At 42.7% G+C, this 21,187-nt stretch overlaps 1 protein-coding gene across 2 annotated transcripts in view; it reads right to left on the reverse strand.

Moving 5' to 3' along the window:
• Window positions 1-6,495, reverse strand: part of RTKN2 (rhotekin 2) — a 38,009-nt gene extending 31,514 nt beyond the window's left edge. For both annotated transcript variants that reach the window (XM_055800273.1, XM_055800207.1), the window contains exons 1-2: window positions 6,395-6,495; window positions 2,042-2,235 (exon numbers count right to left, since the gene is read on the reverse strand). In XM_055800273.1, coding sequence (XP_055656248.1) covers window positions 2,042-2,235; window positions 6,395-6,436 — 236 coding nt within the window. In that variant the 5' untranslated portion in view covers window positions 6,437-6,495. The remainder of the gene's footprint in view (window positions 1-2,041; window positions 2,236-6,394) is intronic.
• Window positions 6,496-21,187: the final 14,692 nt, after the last annotated feature.

Genomic DNA, 21,187 nt, shown 5'->3' on the forward strand with positions numbered 1-21,187 from the left:
TCTGTGCATTTAGACTTCTAAAACTCAACCCTTTAAACATTAAAGTGTCAGGGTGTTCACATTATAGCTCATTTCAAATGCTTTTCTTTAAAGTTAAATTTGGTATCTCAGGTTTAAGATATGAGTCATTAGATTCTTGAGAATAATCTGGAAGGAAGGTACACCATCAATTTTCTTAATTCCCTAGAATATTCTACTCCAAAGCTTATTTAACCTGGGTATTAAAAAGACAAGTAGATTCATCTTCCTTGTCTTTTACAGCTCCAACAGAATCAAATACGTTATCAACTTTTCCCCTTCTGCACACATCAATAAATAAACAACTTGATTTATCAGTTCTATTACTGGTTAGAGAATTGCCACCTCCTCTATTAACAGAGGCCAATTACAAAATGTTGCATTGTTAATATCATTGTTTTACATGCAGGCAGGCAGTTTGCTAAGTAGCCACGGTGTAGATCTCAAGGTCAACCTCAAATTGAATGAAAAAAATCTGGTGATAATGAGTAACAATAGAGTGCTCTCCTTATATCTGCCACTGTTCCTAACTCTAAGCAAATAAGGTGAAATGAAAATTTCTATCTGCTATCAGTATCTTGACTTCCAGAAGCAGTTATAATATCTTCACAACTCACAGATTACAGACCAACGTAACAAGAAACAGGGATAAAATTAATCTGAAAACCCTAGAATTTTCTTTCTCAGCCATCATCATCTTATCTGATAAAGCTTTAACCGAACTCCAGTCTTGAGCAAATACTGAAAAAAGAACTGCAAACGCACTACCAGCTACCAAAGTTATGATCTAAACGGCAGAGAAATAACTTCACAGCACACATCCCTTCTAATGACCTCCACTGACAATTCAAAGGACCCCTTAAGACAGAATTCTAAACAATGCATGACAGACACAAACCCAGTAAACAATACAGCTGACTGACTGTAAGAAAACAATCTAGCTGTTCAGATAGATCTCCAAGTGTCTCTGTCCTGTTCTGGACATGTGCCATCATCATTCTGTGGTCACTGACATCAAAGACCAGGAGTTGAGTAAACCAGCATATATACATGCTTGATATTATTCCATCTTTAAAAATATAAATAAAAGATGAATCACTATAAAGTCTTCATCTTAGTAGGAAAAAGCAATACAACTGCAATAATTACAGAATACCACACGTTATAAGTGCTAGTTTTCCAAATCAGTTTTCATGGTAATAGTTGATATAATCAGAAAATGCAGTTCTTTCCTTCAATAAATTTCTCCTGTAACACCACATTACTGAAAGAAAAAAGCAGCAGGACTGTTCCTATAGTTTAATTAAATGGATCTAAGCATAAACTTGAAGAGTTTCTATGCTAGATTGCAATATAATATTTCATTAAAGTAATAACCTGAGAGCAACAGTGCCTCTGCACCATGATTCTCAACATTACACACAAAATATATTCCATTAGGCAAAAAATTATAACATTATTCAAATAAACCACATATACTTTAGCTCATTCAGGAGTTATAATGTGAGAATATTTTCAACTAAACTGATTTTTCTTCATATTTATTGTCGTGTTTATTACTTTGCTGTAGTTAACAGAACTGGCCAGTAGAGGGTACCAATTAACCATAATGATTCCACCATTAAAGAAACCTTAAGAACAATGGAAAGAATGAAAAGTAGAAATAGCTGTATTCTGACTTGGATAGTTTTGTTTATTTCCTTCAGATTTGGCTAGGTATATTTTTGTATGCTAAAGGTAATCAAGACAATATGACTATTACGTTACCTGATACTCAGATGCTGAATAATAGTTTAATGTCAATAACAGAATCTACCCAGAAAAATATGACTTTATTTTCTAAAGTAAAAAAAAAAAGATACTGGAATGGTCTTATAAAGCAATGTTTTAAGGCAGCAATAACACATGCTTGTACAGGGGAAGACAGAAGAAAGGGTTTAAATCCACTTTCCTAGACAGGCTGCTAAGAATTCACGTAAGCAATGCTTCATAATGCTCCACTTGAATTTGAGCTGTTACTCACCGCTCAGTTCTGCGGGAGACTGGCTCTTCTTGGTGCTGCAGCTCTGTCCTGTATGCACGTATACGGGCATTGCAAACCATCAGGTTTTTAACTGCTTGCAAGAGCTGGTCTTTTTGTGTGCTCACTTGAAGTAGCTTACAGATGCCTTCTCGCATGCGGATTTCAAAGTCAATCTTCTCTTGGATGTTGCGTTCCTAGATATGAAAAACAAACAAACAAAGGACTAAACAAAACTCCACATAAAAATATACTGAATTTTTGACAAGCTCTACTTATTCCCCAAATAACAATATCCTGAATTTTTTACAAGCTCGACTTATTTCACAGTTGGGATAGATAATTCCAGGTTTTAATTCCATGGAGACATTATAATGGTTACTAAACATACAATTATGTTTCTCTTTTCAGGAACCAAGGGGTTAAAACACAGGATGTAACAGATTCACTATATCCATTATACATGCAAATTACAAACCAGGTAATAACATTAACTCACCATAGCAGCCGAAAGTTACTAAAAATTACGCGCCTCGATGTGTTATTCATAGGATAACATCTGGTCCCCTCATATGGTTATTAAGAGACCTAACCGAACAAAGCTTGTAGATTAACACCCCACTTTTTACTTTGATCCCTACTAAAGTAAACTCTAAATTGAGGAAAATGTCCGAAATATTTTACATCAGAAATTCGACCTCATTACTTCTTTGGCCATCTTAAAGAGGGTTTTAAAAAGTGGTTTTTACACTTCTGGTTGATATAAAATTCAAGTAACATGTGAAGTAAAACAAGGAGAATACCCCAATACCTGACTATTTCAGGCCGTGAACTGAAAGTCAGACTGCTGTGGTAGCTTCAACACTACACAAGGATCACACCCTGCCTGACAGCACAGCCATGCACACTCCTCATTCAAAAGCATGCCGTAAGACAGACTTGCCTGTCAAGTCATTAGAATTCTGCATCACTGTTTTTTTGAAGGAGTTGAGTTTTTTAAGGCATAAAAACTTCAGGGAAGTCAACTTTTTCCTACCAACTTTCAGAGAAAACAAACATTTATAAATGTGCATTATTCTTCACTTGCAACTTCAAAGAAGTCAATCCACACCAAGCCAGAAGGTAATTAAGGTGAAGGATCACAGTTTGCTGTCTTCTAAAGGTGTGCTAGATGCCATGGATGACTCTGATACACATTTCCTTGTTATGTGGCAATCCCTGGCCAAACCAAACACTTCCAACACAAAAACCAGAGCATTGTCACTGTACTGAAGGGTTCCATTGCAAGTACATTGCAAGTTGGTGATGGGTGATGCTTTTTCACCACTGAGCAAGAGTGTCCCAGCTACCTTTGGAATTAAAAGCATTGTGCCCATTTTTCAGTATTACAGTACATCTGAACTCAAAACAAGTGCTTTGGGGATGGATCTCTAAGTTGACTGAAACTCATGGTACAGTAATTTGCATTCACAAGTTCAGTATTTCAGCTGCTAGAAAAGTGCTGGCAAGCGCTCTCCCTCAAGTGCCTAAACAGGACAGAAACAACAGGGAGCTAATTCCCCCCCAACTCAAGTACCTGAGAAATCCAGAACCCATGAAAGGGGTAACATGGACAATTTTCTGCTTTACCATTAGCTGCCTTTGACATGAGAAAGTGACCCTTCATAGCAGTCACAATAGGCAGGTGAAAGATCGCTACATAGTCACCACCCATTCCCTTCCAACTTGGCAGGAGTAGGTTTTATTGTTTTTCAAGGCCTTATGCCATAATGTAAAGATATATATATAAAGTTTCAGCTGCTGTTCCATCTGTTCACAAAGCACTTCTCCTTCCAAACCACCCTCCTTTGTTACCCTAAAGGAAAAGTAGCTCTGGTCCATAACCCACACTCAGCACCAGCACAGCAACATGTTCAAGTTGTAATACTCTACTAGACAGCATCTGAAACAAAGCTGATTCCCAGCCACCTCAGAACTCCATTATAAAAACCCAAAGGCTATGAGATCCCTCCAGTGGTATAAGCCTCTCATTCTATCTCCCACCTCTTCTGCTACAGACAGCAAGTTCATTCTTGCTAAAACAGGACCTAGAGCAGTACAGAAGGTTCTTCCACCCCACATCAAGAGCCAGCAAGTTGCTAAGCCCCCATACACAAACATAGTTTCTCATTTGCCTCAGGTAATAAAGGAGGTAGGTTCCATTCCCCTCCAAGATAATAAAGATCCCCGGATTGTGTAATCAGGCAAAGTAGGACAAATATGTTCTCACCATGTGACTAGATTGTCTTAAATGCTGGCAAATTCAGTAGAACACCAATGATGACTAGACACCACCATGAAGGAAGGCACTAATAAAAGCACAGAAGACTCTCCAGAAACCAAGAACTCTCATGAGAGTTAAAGACCCCATGAGAAATGTCTGGAACATGCACAGGTTACTATGACACAGGTGCTCTGGCACCAGTGGGTTGTTCAGTGATGAATTGCTCCCAAAGCTCACATCAGAGACGTTTTCCATTGAAGTTCTGCTGGTATTCCCTACAGGCAATATACGAAGGCCTGGGACCCAGTATGACACCACAGACTTACCTGGTTTTCCTCCTCACGGTTTTGCTTTCTAAAGTTTCAACCACAACCAGTGCAGGATAAAACAGTGCACCAGCACCTCCATACCCCCAGCACCTGCTTCTCTATCCACACTTTTCCTCAGCGCTCATCCCAAAGGGAGCAGCGAATAGCTTTCATCGAGCTTCTTTTATTCTGAGTCAAATACTACACAGCTATGAAAAGCTAAGCAAGGCCCACACCTGCCCCTGAGAAATCACTACTCATTCTTTGAGCCTAAATCAATACATCAGCTGTTACAAAACTGAATTTCATCTCAGCTGATGAACTTGCCCCTAACATTTCCCAGGGTAACAGGCCTCTGCACTGATCTAGCACAGACCACAGCTCCTCTCCAGGTCTATCACCTGGTACGTAAATATGGTGAGGAAATAAACTCTCCTAGTTTGGGGCATCTGCACATACCCATATGGAGGCTTTCAGAACTACACAAAGGATTTAGTCCATGCTATGTCTCAGCCAGACCCGCGTAAAATGTTCTGTAATAGCATTAAATAGTTGTTGGGCCACAGCTTAAATAATTGCACTATATAAATCTCATCTGAAGGAATCGCTTAGCAGCCAGATTTGGAATGCATGAAGCTCTGTGCCTCTACAACAACAAAAAAAAAACCACCACACCACATGGTCAGCGCTTTTTTTTTCCTCTTTCCAGTTTCTTCCAAAAATGTAAGCGCACCATCTGGACTTGGAGGAATGACACAGCACTGTTTTGCCATATGCTGTCTACTAACGCACCATTTCCCTCGTGGTCTCCATCCTTCCCCTACCAGCGGCAGCATAACCCAGCTGAGATTACTAACAGCTGTTGAGATTTTGCAGCCCCATACTGAGGAACTGCCCAAGCAATGCTTTCTGAAAGAGTCTTTGTATTACCTACCTAAGTATACCTAGAATATAAGAAATGTTAAAGGATTTCTAGTTTTACGTAGGTGATGGAGTGACAAAACAAACAAATTCAACAACAGCTAAGAAAAATGGTATGGATGCTGCTGGAGGCTGGACAGACTGAAATTTTACTTTATTTAATTGGTATTAATTAATAATACAGGCTTTCATAACCTTACTCCAAGGTATACTTCTGATTTGTTACCACAGAGGCTTACATCTAAAGCCCACAGGCCTACTGTATTTATTTAAAATAAGCAAGCAGTCAGGCAGCAAGTATTCTAAAACAGAGGCTGCAAAGTCAGATACCAGCTTGGCAACCCTCCTAGCCAGACAGAGGAGCAGTACGCGCTGCAACCGACGGCAACAGCTCTGCAGACACAGCTGAGTTCAACTAATGCAGGCTTTTAAGGTACTCGAAATTTTAAAGACCACCTCATGAACGGGAAAATGAGCGGCTGAGAGACAGAAGAGCTAAAGAGGCGCAGCCTGGCGCTCCGAGGCCCTGCAGGGGGCGAGCAGGGCGCTCCGAGCGGCGACCACCTGCCCGGGCTGCCCCCGCCACAGCCAGGCCGCAGGGCCGCCACCGCGCCCAAGCAGCAGCCCCAGGCCGCCGGGACGGACGCGCTGCACCCGGGGGCCGCCCGAGGGAGGGCAGCTGCCGGCACACCGCCGCCGAGCGGCTGCGGGTCGCCACCCGCCCCAGCCGCTAACGGGCGCCACCTGCGCCGGGCCTGCCCCCGGGCCGGGCCGGGCCGGGCCGGGCCGGGCCGGGCCGAGCCCGCCCCGCCGCCCCGGCCCGCCCCACGCCGCCTCCCCGCCCGCGGGACCCCCGCGGCTCACCGGCTCCTGGGCCCCAGCGCTCGGCAGGCGCTGCCGCCGCATCCTCCTCAACGGCGCCGCCGTTCAAAACTCCCGCCCCCCGCAACGGCCGCCGCGGCCCCGCCCAACGCCCGCCCCGCCGGCGGCGCGTGGCCGGCCGCGGTTTTGGCCGTGACACGCTGCGGGCCCGCACGCGCGACAGCGGCGGGACGGGGCCGGCTGTGGGGCGCGAACGGCGCGGGCGGCCAGCCCGGCGGGTGGGTCCGCGCCAGCTGCGGCCGTGCCGTGGCGATTAACCGGGCCGGCGGCGGTAACAGCGCCGCGTTACGTAGCTTGAATAGCGAGCGGCGACACCGGCCCTGGCGCCCCGTTTCCATGTCCCTCGTTAATTTACTTCCCTGAAATAGGCCGGTGCCGCTTCGTTCCGGTGGATGTTGATGAAGCGGGCGGCGAGGAGAGGCTTCAGCCGCGTCCCCCAGGGCTGTCCCGGCGCAGGGCTGTCCCGCAGCCACTGCTGCTGGGAAGCCTGCCATGAATTTTTAACCATGCTCTCAGTTCTCTGCAGTTCATTTAATTATGCATTTTTCATACCGTGGTACTTCAACAGCCACGCTAGTAGCATGTATTGCGAACAGTATATTATACTATTATATATTACATAAAAGTGCATTAATTATTCATTGAATTGACGGGAGAGGAATGGGAGCCATCCCTCCTGCTGCTAGTCCTCAGCAGATGCAACAAATGAGCCAAAATAGTGTCTCCCATCCACTCAGCGTCCCTGAGTTGTTAGCTTTCCTCTCCCGAGTGCCTCCCCAGCGGGTGATGGTCACAAGCACGGCTCCTCGTTGCTTTGCACATGGTTGTCAACATTTGCGAGAAGTAAAATGTGCTGGAACAAGTGAGATATACAGTGTTGCTAACAGCTTTCCACGGAAGACAGAAGTCTCCCGGCTAACATATGCTTATTTAAAATATAAGAAAATGCAGTTAGAAAGGAAAATTTGAAAAGCCTTGTTAATTCATCAGGATTTCACATAGGTGCTTGGCACCTCTGCTTGCCCCCTTACGCTTAAAACTGGGGCACAAAGAGGGGGGACTAGCCTTCAAGGAAAATCATTAACTCCTGGACCAAAGGTATGTATTCTTTGGTGGAATGCAGAAGACGGGGAGCTCTGCTTCCCTCAGAAGTATTCAAGTCTCACCTTGAGGCAGGGATGGCAGCGACAGCTGCTCAGCAGTTCCTGTCTCCATCTGGGGCCACGTTCCTGAGAGTAAGGAGGCATTCAGGTATTCATGAAATACCTTCATACCATCCTGGAGTCTTCTGCATACCGTTGGCAGGATGCATGCCACAGCCGGGAAGCCCTATCCCTAGGTTTTATATTTATAGACACTATGGTTTTTCCCATTTTTAGACACTCCCCCTGTTCTTTATCTGCTGCGACTTTCTCAAAAGAAGTCTTTCTGCACTACATCCAGTGGAGAAATCCCATCAGGGAGCCAAAAGGCTTTTGCTTAATCAAGGTACGGATCCTTACAAGCTGTGTACGGACAGCCAGGATATCTAAGAGCGGGTTTGAGAGAGATCGAAAGGGGAGTCTCCATGTAATCCTGGTGCTTCAAGCATCCCAGCAGGAGCCTCACGTTCCCATCTCTACTACACAGTTCAGGATTTCAGACACATCAAGAGAGACCCATCAAAAGAGGGGAGAACACAAGATGCCAAATCAGTGCCCCTTTGCTTCACAGTAAGGCATATCTCTGAAGGTGTGGTCTGACCTCTCCTGAATCAGTCAGGGATGGGATTTGAGCATCAAAAATCTCCCAGGTAGTTTTCTGGGCTACAGAAGAAAAATAGAAACAGGAACAGGTCATGGAGAAACCATTCCTGGAACTGAAAACAAATAAGTGAAAGTCTTAAATTAACTGAACTGCATTATTGTTTTATCAGTCAATGCTTGACCAAAGTAAGCGAGGAAGAGCTTGTTTCAACAAATATCAATGGCTGAAACCTTTTGATGAGTTTTATGTAAACTATGGGAGCAGCTGGAAATGATAGCCTTACTGTAGAGATAAATAATTCTTCTGTCTTACCAAAATTCATTCACCCGGTCACAAGACAGTGTGCTACCACAGAAAACTAATACAACATGTGAAAAAGACACACTGAAACACTTTCCACCCAGTGTCATCCCAGGCAGCTTAGCACTCCAGGTTAGACTCTAGAACAAACCCACTAGTTCAAGTTTTCCAGAAATGCTCCCTGCCAGACTATCAAGAACAGCTGCCTCAGGTGTGCACCAAAGGGTTTTTGTCAAAAGCCAGGGTGGCTACATGGATGCAATAAAAATCGCTGCAAAAGGACAAGTTATGCCCCAGCCTATTCCTGGCAATCAACATCTCTAAAGCCATTTTTGCTGGTGGTGTAGACAGCTCCCAGGAATCTCTGGCAGCTTTCCAAGAATTCTAGATGCTAATTAGCATGGTTTTGCAGTACAGTCTGTTCAGCAAATCCTGGTCTTAATAAGTCCCAAAATGTGACTATTGATAGTGTAAAGAGCCCATGCCTGCAGCCCTGACACACTCCTACTGACATTGACTTGAATTGGAACCCTTAAGAAATCAGTGGGAGTTAAATGTGTAGGACTCAGCCCTAATTAACATGAATAGTATCTTCTCAAGCTCAGCGCCTATCTGTTCCTGAGCTGGTTCAAATGCCCAGCTTTCCTCGATGTTAGAAACATGTTACTGCACAGTCTGGCTTCTCACACTCTTGCACCTGCTCTGGCTTTGGTCCTCTTTTGCACTCACTTCCTAGAGGTGTTCCAGTTTTTTTCTTTATAAAATTGAGCTTCATAATTCAGATGACCTGCCAGATGCTTAATTAAAAAATTAAACATGTCACTAAACTTCTAGTCCTTTTTCTTGAAGCAACATGAGACTGAGGCTTTAAAGGGCATTTCTGCAGGTGTACGAGGCAAGATGTTCCCTCCACACTCCAAGCCTAACTACAGCTACCCAGTCCTGCAGCTGCAGCACATACTAATTTGAAATGAAGAAGGCTTTATGCCATCTATATTATCCAGACATTTGGGATTCAGCTAGCAACCGTTCTGCTCCCTAATTTAAGAGTAATCCCAGCAAAGAGCAACAATAAAAAAGGAAGCATTGGTACAGTGGTTTCTTCGCCAGGCAAGCCTCCACCGAAGGGCAAAGAAACCCAAGGTATAACCTACAAACCAAGGAAAATCCTGTGCTGACACTGCTGTGCTCGTGCAGAGAAGCCAGAAGGAGGTAGGGTGAATTAAATAGGGGATCTATATCCTGCCTTCTGGGGTTTCTTAAGTGAAACATTTTTTTTCAGATGAATCACACCTTCACACCATCCTTTTATTTGTGACTCTATTTGCATTGCAAAGCATTTGGCTTCCTTCTAGTATTAGGGAAACTGGATAGCAGAGGAAAGATCATTGTCTATCTAAATCACTGTTCTGCTCAAGCGTTACATCAGCATATTATTTTAAATGTTAGGCCCATCATTTTGGTTTAGCAGGTACAAAATGTCTACACCTACTCTTGACAGCACTGCAATATTTTTCTTAATTTCTTAGTTCCCACAGCTTGCTACACCTACTCCTTGAATATCATCAGAATGTGCCAGTAGAAATCTATTCAATTCCTATTCAGATTTATCCTAAATGGAAATATATGAAGATTTGTACTGGACACATGGAAAAGAACTTGCAAGGTTTTTTATAACTGATTTCTACTTATTTAACTTTAAACTGAAAAGCAAACTGTTGTCATTGACTGCCACTGATTTTGATTACCATGACATATAGATTGATTAAATGGGCAAAGACCCTGGAATTTAGGGTGTTTACCTGAATGCTTACTGAAGCCAGGGTAAGTTAAAATGCAAAATTATTAACCTCGGTAACTCACTTCTTTGTTTCAGCCCACTGACGTGAGTTGAAGTCTTTCCATTCACTTAACTGGGCAGCAAGTTAACATATTGTCCTACAAAACACATTTTTACTGTCATGCACCATCAGTTTTGATTGGATAAGGTGAAAATTAATCATCTGGCCAACAACAGTGAGCTAAAGCCTAACCTATCAAGATGAAAGCAACAGCAAGAGAAAAGTTTGTAGGCTCCATTTTACCTAACTGAGCAGTGTGAAGTAGGTATCTTCTCTAAGGTAGTCATGGAATCAGTCATTGAAGACGTCATCCTAAAACATGCAGCTAAATTAGCTAGGATGCATCATCCTTACCTTTTTCGGATAATTAGACACATAGCCCAGAATAGCAGAGTAAACTCTTATTATTTCAGGTGTTCTCAGATGAATTTTACCTGAGAGCTTGCCTATCTTGTGCTCAAGGTTTTTTAATATCCTGCAGTCCTTCAACTGCTCTAGTGCTCCACATTGCACTCCAGCCATGCCTCTGTGCAATGCCGTCAACAAAACATTGATGCCAGGTGCTTCAATGAACTATTTTGTTGATCGTTGCAAATTTCTGTAGGATTTCTAAAAGAAACTGTAAAAGGCTGAAAAATTGCAAGGAATTGTTTTTCCTTTTTCCAGATAAGAGTTCAGAAACTGGCTTCTCCCCATACTCCTGATGTCAATCCCATCTTGAAATGCCTCCAGATTAAATTACCGCAGCCTCTTCAAATCACCATATATGAGATAAATGCACTCAAAACACATTACATAACTGAAACAGTAAGTTACAAAAAATCCATCCCCATGTGAATTTAGAAAACAATTTCTGAGATCAAACCTGAAAATCTTAAAAATAAAAATAAACACTGCATGACTTTAAACTGCAGTTTGATGATCCCCTGTGTCTTAAAGTTGCTTATGCGCAAGTTAACTTAGGAAGTGTGGTTAACTGAGGTAGATGAGTCACATGCATTCATCTGTTTCTGCTTGGGAGGCCAGGGCCATCGCATCTGAAGCCAATTCACATGTGGTCCCCACACAAATACAGAATCAACCCCATCAGAAGTATCCTGTTGGACAAGGACCCTCACAGGTGATTGACAGCTTCACTAGAAGCCTTCCTCCAGCTCATAAGACAATGTGGATGCACAGTGCCTAACAAAGCCCGAGTTTTGCAGGTTTGCCCTAATTTTAGAAATTTATATGCTCTCTCTTTTGTATGTGACTTCCTATCTCCACAGCAGTTGAAGGAATGACATTTTCTGTGACTCCTTTCAACATCAAAGTTGGTTGGAATTGGATACTTGGATCCATTGCTAACAGGAGGACATTTACACACACAGAGAAATTATGGTCATACAAAAATGACACTGCTATGTAAACCCTGAGGGGTCCTTTCAGCTGCTCAATATCAAAGGGATGTTCAGTATGAAAAGGACTCCTTAGGGGTTCTGCACTGTCACACCCATATCATACCTTTATACCAGGATTCCTCTGTTGGGTATGCAGTCCTGCTTTGATTTCTTGTGCATTTACTACAGGTGGCATTTGGTGTATGAAATATCCATCTGAGATGGTTGCATGCAAATGTTTGCTGGGCAGCCTGCTGGTGAAGTCACCATTGTGTCATGGGAGAATCCAAATGGGCACTATATGTTCCAGTTTTAGGGTCAGGTCTGTTACAGTTTTTTTCTAATTGATCTTGCACAGGCAAGTGAAAAGTCACAGGATCATTTAAATGGATTGCCATTTTGAATTTGAAACCGGAATTAAGTGCATGGAGAATATCACAGATCTAAAGATAAACTCCTAGATGAGAAAATAATGACAGAAAATCACCTTCCTGTTGGTAGCCAGAGGACTACCATCTGTTGCTGGGAGAGCAGATGTAAGTCCACTTCTGATAGCAATCTCCCAGGAAAAAAGGAGAGATTCTACAGTTAGCTCTCAGGAACGGCATCAGATTTTTTGTCTGAAGGTGGATACAGGCTGAGTATTTGCAGATGGTCTCTTCTTTTTTTTTTTTTTTTTTTTTTTCCCCACATGTGATTTAGAATATCTCTGCAGAATACAATACTTGGCAAATGGTTTCTGCCTGAAGTGACTTTGTAGTTTGGTCTGATTTTTTCCAAGTCGTGGAGTGTAGGCATCTAGCGAGAGAAAAATGGCACAGCGATGTGGTCTTGAGCCCAAGCAACGTAAGCCACCTGCTGGGCAGCCCCAGGCATTCAGGTTCCCCCTGCACTGCAGCGCTGCTAAGGTAGTAAATAGTGACTGTCCCTTACCAAGGTGCATTTTGAGGTAACAATTGTCCCAAATAACTGAGGCACAACAGCCCATGTCTGGTAGGACTAGTGAATCAAACACTATTTCTTTGCATTTCACACACTTTTTTGATTGTGTTGATCCTGTCTTAGGGAGGATATTCAAAGGGGCATGGGTAGGAATCTATAGTTTACTGCAAATTCTCACTTTGCCCTAAGAAATGTTTCACATCAGTAAGCAATCAGTTTGTCTCAATAGTTTCCCCAGTTATGCTCAGGGCTGTAACAGTCTATAGCTCTGTAGTTCTTCCTGCCATGTCACAAAGCTATGGTTTTTCCTGCATTATTCCAAGTCCTGAGTTGGGTACCAGCTGCATAAACAGGCATTTGTCATACAAATCAGGCCAGGAAAGAGCGAGCCAAAACAAGAAGGATTAAGGCAAATGTTATTTCATGAAAATAACACAGTAAAAACCAAAGAATATCTCACTACTATCAATATACTTTTGAAAAGCAACATAATAACCATTTGTGGCTGAAAATTTCTATCAGGCATTTTAAGCCTCTGGTCCTTAAGGAAAACCTGGCTTGCAATTATGTCCTGTTTCTCACAGAAACAGATACTGAAACACTATTGAGCAGTTCATCCACTCAAGTGCTTAGATTAAATAAATACATCCATAGGGTTAAAAAGGGATTTAAATTTTTTAGAATTGCCAGTTAATTTTCCATTCCAAGCACCCCTGGTCCCTGTGTCTCCACCAAACTTTGCCCTAAATCCAAACTCAGCTGTGGTTTTCTCCTGCCAGCAGTGACCAGAGGCAAGGCAGTCCCCTCTCCCCCTCAGAGTGCAATAGCACTGTGAAATAACTTGCCTCCGTGAAACCTCAAAAGAGCCATAACGCGACAAAAAACATTTACCATGGCATGGTCAATTCCGGGACTCCACTCAGGGCCATAAGGCTGTTCCTGGGAATAAGTCCAGTGTTAGAGCCTACATCTTTTATACAGGTGATGATTTTTTGCTGAATCACTCCAGTGTTGGATCCGAATTGTCCATTCACATGTAAAAGGGACTAAAATACCTTTTTCCTAAGGCAGAAAGATCTAAGGAGATAAACTTGCTGCAAAGGACACCACGGCCTGTGAACGTTGCACAGCCAAGGTGGTGAGCAGCACACCTTCCTCAAGCTCACCATGGTTTCACTGTGGGAAGCTACTCCAGCTGTTTTTTCTTATTACTCCAGTTCCCCTTGAAGTCAGACCAAGGGGAGGGGATGAGACTGTGCTATATCTATGTTCGCAATGTGCGATGGAAACATTTTTTGCTAATGATAGTATTTTTTGCCTGACAAGACAACCCATTTTTACTCACCATTATGAAAAAGCAGGGGCTGAGTAGCAAGTATATGTAACATTTTACCTGAGGTTGGTTTGTCAGAGATTTATTTCTATCATCCTTCTAACTGTTTCATGGCCTGTTAAATGAGCTGACACAACACTGCATGTCACTGTTAGCATTTTAAATTATAAATAACGGTAACAATAAATAGCACCTCATGTTTTTACAAGCAATTTCATCTAGAAGAACAAAAATAACTAGTTCTGCCTGAATGCATGCATGACTTACATGCACATATTTACTTGCTTATTTTAAAAACCAATTTGAGTTCTAGGAAGCTATTTCTAGCACTTGATTCTACCCGTGTGTTTGTAGAGCGTCATCAAAATATAATCAGGCTGTTTAAAGAAAACCCAACAAACAGCAAGTAAATTTTTTGTAACAGGTTTTTTAAGCAGCTAATGCAGACCCAAAGGGGAAGTTATCTAAGTCTGACCCGGGACAAAGAGGATCATCTTTTTAAGATAATTCGCAAATATGTTTGTGCAAACAGCATTTGTGCACTAAGGCCCACAACAGGCAGTTTTAACCAACAAGTTAAAATCTCTGCTTTCTCTTATTCTTTCCCTGTTCGGGAATGTCTGCCCTGACCCTGTCCATCAAAAATCTCTGCAACACTGAGTCATCCTATTAACATATATAGACATCAGATTTAGTCAGGGAAAACATAAGCATAAGCAAGCCACTAGCTAACATGAAGACCATTTTTACTTCATTTATTTCATAGTGTGGACACTCACATTACAGTCTTAATGTTTTAAAAATACCCCTGCTCTGTCACAGAGTCTCTTCCAGACGTGTATCAACTTCCATCTTTAAAACGCCAGCCCAGGAGGGAGCTTTGAAAGGCACGAGCAGGTCGTTGCTCCCTGGCTGCCCTGCATGTTGCTCAAAGTCTCTCCCCAAACATGCATCTCTCTCCACACTTTTAGTGAGGAACATGTTCTTTTACACACACGTGTGTTGTTACATCTTCCTACTACACAGGGAAGTACACACTCTTGCTGAATTGATTTAAACAGGCAGTTGGCACCACCAGGCACTGAAGAACACAGAACTTCATTGGCAGGTTTCATGCAGGAAGTACACACATTACTAATCTGAACAGGTTTTTCTCATCACCACCCCAGTCACACAAATTTTTAGGCATTCCTTCTAAATTATCTTACTACTAGGCATCGCTAAGTTGGCGGAGAACAACTATGTCTTTGACCATTTTAGGGGTAATACTTTCATACATAATTGGCACCATATTGCTTTACGTGCTGCCAACTGAATTTTACTGATAGTCATCTCAATAGTTGGCTAGAAAGTCATCCATCACAAACAGGCTTCTCCAGGCTACATCTCTGAGGGCTCAGATTTTTGTAAGAGACAAATTTTTCTCTTGTTGCTAATGATTTCACCTCTGGGCATTTAAAAAATGAATTTACTATCTAACCAAATATCCTGGATTTAGGATAAAATGTTTCCAGAGAGAACGGGAAGCTGACAATGTGCCCTAACTCAAATCCGAGTAGCATGGCAGCTTGCATGTAAGCCTTGGAGAGAAACAGCAGGGGAAATTTTACATGCTGGGAAGGCTCACCTGAGCTTAACATAGGAATTAGTCAATCGAGATGGAAGCAAGCCCCGTTTGGATGGGATCAGTTTGAGCTCTGTTCCTGCTCCCTGTGGGAGGATCCTTGGCTGCAAATTATATAAAGGGAACAGCAATCTGGAGACAAGAAATTTGAGGAAAAAGATAGGAAGCACCACATCACAATACTTTTTTTTTTCCCTTTGGTGAAGACACATTCTTCCAGTTTCCAGCCTCATATGGAGCTAGAATTATCTAGTCATACAACCTACAAGACCTACTGCCTGAAAGACAGATGTGTATGTGAAAACATCTGTTTTCAGGAATCTTTTTACGTATCAGCTGTTACTTATCTTTCAAATGATAAGTGTTCCTGTGTTTTCATTGCAGATGCAGCAGGGGCAGGGGCAGAATATTTCCCAAGGACTGCACCTTTTACTTAATTTTTCCAACGATATGTATCTGTTAAAATTAGCTAGAGCATGGTGTTGTCTATTCGTTTGCTACCTGCATATGTATCTTTAGTTCTTTACACTTTTTAGCTCCTGTGAATGAGAACATGTCATTAACTTCGAGCCTTCTTTTGCAAAGAATCTGCTTTGCACATAAAACCATTAGCTGAACCTGCTCACATGCTCACAGTCAGTACCTTCAAAGTGGTCAATACTAAAGATGATCCACCACCCTGCTCTAAGCACTGCAGATTTTGCAATTGCAAAGGGTAGCATTCATTATAACCACAAAAATAAAACTGTCCTTTGAAGGACAATGAGTTCATGCCTCATTTTGCACTACACAAGACATTGTTTTAACATGGGACATTTGGCACAAAACACCAGATGTAAGTAAATACCCATTTCTGCAGCAAGCTAGCACCTAACACTCCCACAATAAACACCATTTAGACTAAGAGCAGGGCTACAGCATGGGACAAGCAATGCCTTGCCTTACTGCTGACCCCATGTGCTCAGCTGAATTATATTGCCAGAAAAGCTAAAACACGAGAACCAGGCCCTTTCATCTCACTAGTGCTTAAGTGCTCTGTACTTTCCTTCTAAGTCTGTCCCTTTATTGTAGAGCATGTCCACCTTCTCTTCATCATACAGGAAGCCTGTTGGTTTAAGTGAAATCCTCTCCAGTTACTTTGAAAGCCCCATTAATTCCACCCAGTGTCCTGCCTAGTTGCAGGAACCTCCACCTTACCTGTCGTTCCCCCAGGACAGCAATAACTGATCCCCCAGACCTTGACACCCAATGTGAACTAGAAAATGAACTGCTCGTATGAATATCAGAAAGGAGGAGAATAGAGGAAAGAAGTAAGAGCATGAAGGAATAGAAGCAAATTGTCCCTAAACATCCAATAAAATCAAGATACTTTCAGATGGCATTAAAATGCAGGTCTGAACTGTCTTCTGTGTTCCTATGTGATATTTGCTGTCTGTCCTAGTAGGACCAGGTGGAGGTTTTGCCCGTGTGGTTTGGTGTTGGTTGTTGGCTTGTTCTGCATTTTCACATTTTGTTGAGTTAGGCTATACTTCAAAGGCAGATTCCTGACAACTTCGATGTGAGCTGCTATCATATGGCCTTTAGTGGATCTTTTGTCCATAGAAGAGGTGAAACATAGTTCTGCCATCCTTTCTCCCTTCTGCAAAAATGCAATTCTCCCCCACTTCAACATGGTCCTTATAACATTGACATAGATACACCAGCACAACGTTCCCACCTAAGAGAAGAATTCCCTACTTGGTATTTGCAAGCAAATAAATACACTCTGACATCATTTTCCATCACATAAGGGCTCTTTAAAGAGGCATGAAAAATGATGCACTCCTGAACATGGCCACTTGCTGTGCCTTCCCTATGACTCTGATAAGCCTATTCAAAGCCAAGTGCAAACTCCAGAAGAAGGCAATACCTTTGCTTTAAAGGTAACTGGCTCGCACCTCCCTGACAAAAGAGACAGCTGCAAAAAGCAGAGTCCCTTCTGCCCCTGGTACAGATGTCAGGGATGTGGCAGAACAGCAGAAGGGGAAGCACAGCCCCACTGCTTCCCACAGGGCTTGGGACTGCTTTCCCATGTGCTTGGATATGGCAGCAGACTGAATTTGCCACCACAGCTTAACACTGTTCTTTTTATGTCTCTACTTATGTAAATTAAAAACCTTTAAAACCCCAGTGCATAGGATTAGGCACCAAAGCAGCTAATTAGTTATAGATGGCAATTCTCAGTGCTTTTATGGCCTTTTGGGGCACTTTTTTCAGTTGGGAAATGCGTGATTTATTTCACATGCAATTCCTCAAATGTGGAAGGCATGTGGTATAAACTTTTAATAAGCGATGTTCCTTACCATCCGGTGTCCATCGCAGAAAGAACACTATCAGAATAAATAGCTTGAAATCCTGCTTTGATGGCATGCTTTGTACTTTTCTTTCCTTTGGAGAAAATGTCTATATTTTAATAAGTCCCAATGAGGGAAAGGCTTTGCTGTAGGCAGAAATCTTTCTTTAAAGATATTCTGACATTTTTTTTGCTGTCTTTCAGTCTCTTTTTTTGAGTGGGGCAGCCTCTTCCAAAACCAAATCACCCCCTTTCTGCTGCAGACTGCATCTCATTTCGGAAGAGCTCTAGGAACAGCAATTGCTGTACACCTTTCTGCTCTCTTCTGTCTTCTTTCAGTACATAAATCTGGTAGCTAATCCCACAATTGATACCTGAACGGGAACTCACGTGCTGCACAGAGCTGGCTTACGCCAGGCCAGTTTGTTGCAGCCATATAAAACATCCTGTCCCAGGTAGAGAACTGTGCTAAGGTTTGTCCCTTGCTGCCACCAGCAACGTCCTGACCCTGTTCAGCTGCTGTTAGTTGTCCCCAAGTACCAGATCTCAAGGTCCCAGTGCTGTTGCCAGAGAGGCTGCTACACTGTGGAAGATTTCAAAAGGCTGCCAGCATGAGGAGCAGGAGTGAGATGGCTTTGTTAAAAGGCTCCAGCTCATTCTTGTGCACATTACAACTTAGACTTTCATCCACCGATGAAAGTTCCCCTTCAAAATAAGCACAGTAAAGAGTAACGCAGTTGGAAGGCGATTCCCCCCAACTTCTCCTCTCTCTCTCAAGGCATCAGTTATATTTTGTTTATCCTCCTAACAGAAGTAACTTTTTTTGAGGAAAAATCCAGATGGCTGAAGTGCAGGCCGGACCCACTGCTGGCACTCCTCCCCACCTCGTTCCTCTCCTGTCTTTTGGAAAATATGCCTGTCGCCATCTCACACATGACAGCTCTCACCAGGTATGGGCTAAATGGTGCAAATTAACCCAGAAGAGAACACTTTGTTCTCTTTTTCACCCAGAAAGGCACACAACAGTATGGGTAGAGAAGAGGAAAGCTAAATAACTTCCTGGAGTCAGCTCCTGTCAGGCTTTACCTATGGGAACACTAGCGAGTTCGGAGAGTTTGCAGAAAGTCTGGAACCTGATTGCAAAAAGCTGGGTGGGATACGCTGCTCCAGAACCAAGAGCACTCTCACAGCACGCTGCCTCTCTTGTTGCTGTGACAACGAAACTCATTTGAAAACACAGACTTAACTCTTTTTTCTTTTTTTTTTTTAATTTCAAAAGACAGTAAATTAACTTTCAGTGATCAGATTGAAGCCCCCTGGAAAGAGGAGAAGGCAATAACAAAGCAGCACCAGTCATGCAAACGCAGTAAGTATATTCATGGTCTCCTTCCTGGTCTCCTTCCCGCTCACTCTCTTTGCAAGCAAAGTGCTACTCAATCAGTATGCTAGAAATGCACGACAGAAAGTCTCTTTCCTACTGGGTGGGTATGAGTGCCTGCGGCAGTAAAACAAACTTTGTTGTATGTCTGATGTATCCTGAATATATCTGCATGCAAAGCTAATATGAATCCCAGTATAAGGCACCACTACTATAAAAATCACTAAAAGACTTCTTTCAAGTTTCTAAGGTCTTTCCACAGATTTTACTACTCACTTGTTACTTCCTCTCAATAAACAGAGAGGAGATGGTAAATATTTAATGCAGTTAAGTTTCAGTAACTCGAATTATCATGTCCATTTGTGGTTCAGGCTCAAACACCACAAAAAACATGGCATTTCCCAGCATACAAATTAACTGAGCTGAACAGGCATACCTATTTCTGGCACAGCTTCTACAGCAGAACAGGGGGACCGTGCTACTTGCCAGAGCCCGACTCACAATCCCATCTGTACACAGTGGTAATGGATGTGCAGTTGTGCGCATCTATCTTTATATACCCATACATAGTTTAGTAAAGCTTTCCCAACAGAAACTCTGTGCAGATTCATGTCACCTATAAATCGGCTAGATCACACAATGAAGACTTGGGTGGGGAGTGTGGGCATGAAAGGGGAGAGAGAAAAAAATTCTGACTCACCTTTCCAAAGCAAACCAGTAAACAAACCAGGGAAATCAGAGGCTGCTGAATGCAGCCAAAGTGATTTTTGTGAATCCAGTTTTAAGCCACATGAAAAAGGCCCCCATAAACACATCAGTATTGCAAGCCTGAAGGGGAAAGTGGCTGCAAATGAAAACAAAACTGGCTCACCTATTTTCCTTGTGCAGGATGAGAAAAAAAATCAGAAGACAAACAACTACGATAAATCTTGCAAAGCAAACTGATTTTATAAAACTCCTTTTTCTAGCCACCTTCAGCAAAATGGAATTATCAGCCAAACAAAATTTACTTCATTTTTGGAAATATGACTTTTAAGCCTGTAGGAACCCTCAAAATAGGATGAGGTCAGATAATCAGTCCCCACCCAAAATCAGCCACTACGGGACCCAGTGTAGCAGACACAGATCACTACCTGAAAAAAGCTGAATATTCTACCTTCCTTGCAATACCAGGCAGGCTGGTACATGCTGGTTTCATTTAAGTAATGTTTATCCTTCTGGAAATCTTATTGCAAAGTGTTTAAAGAGATCTTGAAAGAGAGAGATGCATACAAATAAACTGGATAATGCCTCCCCAGCACTTGGCAAAATTTCAGATGAGTCATACATTATGACTGTGTAAATTCTGGGTTTCTGTCAGTAATAGTGTTAGATTCTACCCACTCCAGATTTAAACCACAGGGGATGAAGCTGAGACATGTAGTGGTTGATGTACGTCTTCCACTGTAAAACGCACACTTACTGATATATCAAAGGGAGACTGTTCCTGTCTGAATGCTGACAGAACAACTGAACCGCACATCCAAACTGGGGGCATCAGGAGTAGGTAACTGAGGAGTTGGATCCCAATCTAGCAAAACAAGTATTTAGAGAGAGAAATCTTGAAGGAAGAATTGCTGGGGTTGATAGTTGCTGGATTTCAGACCTAACTGACCACAAACATGTAGCTTAGGCTACAGATCAATGGGCTCCTTCAAAGCCATCAACATCTTCTGTTCCCAAGACCATGAAGGCTCTCATTACCATCAGCTGGAGGGGGTGGGTGGGTGTCAGCTCTTCTAAATGTAGATGGAGCCTCAGGTAGCATCCCACCAGGCAACTTCGCTTCACTTGTATAGCATTCATCTACACCTCTGAACGTCAGTACTGACAACCTTCCCCTGATGTGGAAGAGAGGGTA

This window comes from Falco peregrinus, chromosome 1 (assembly GCF_023634155.1).
Source record: "Falco peregrinus isolate bFalPer1 chromosome 1, bFalPer1.pri, whole genome shotgun sequence".
NCBI lineage: Eukaryota > Metazoa > Chordata > Aves > Falconiformes > Falconidae > Falco > Falco peregrinus.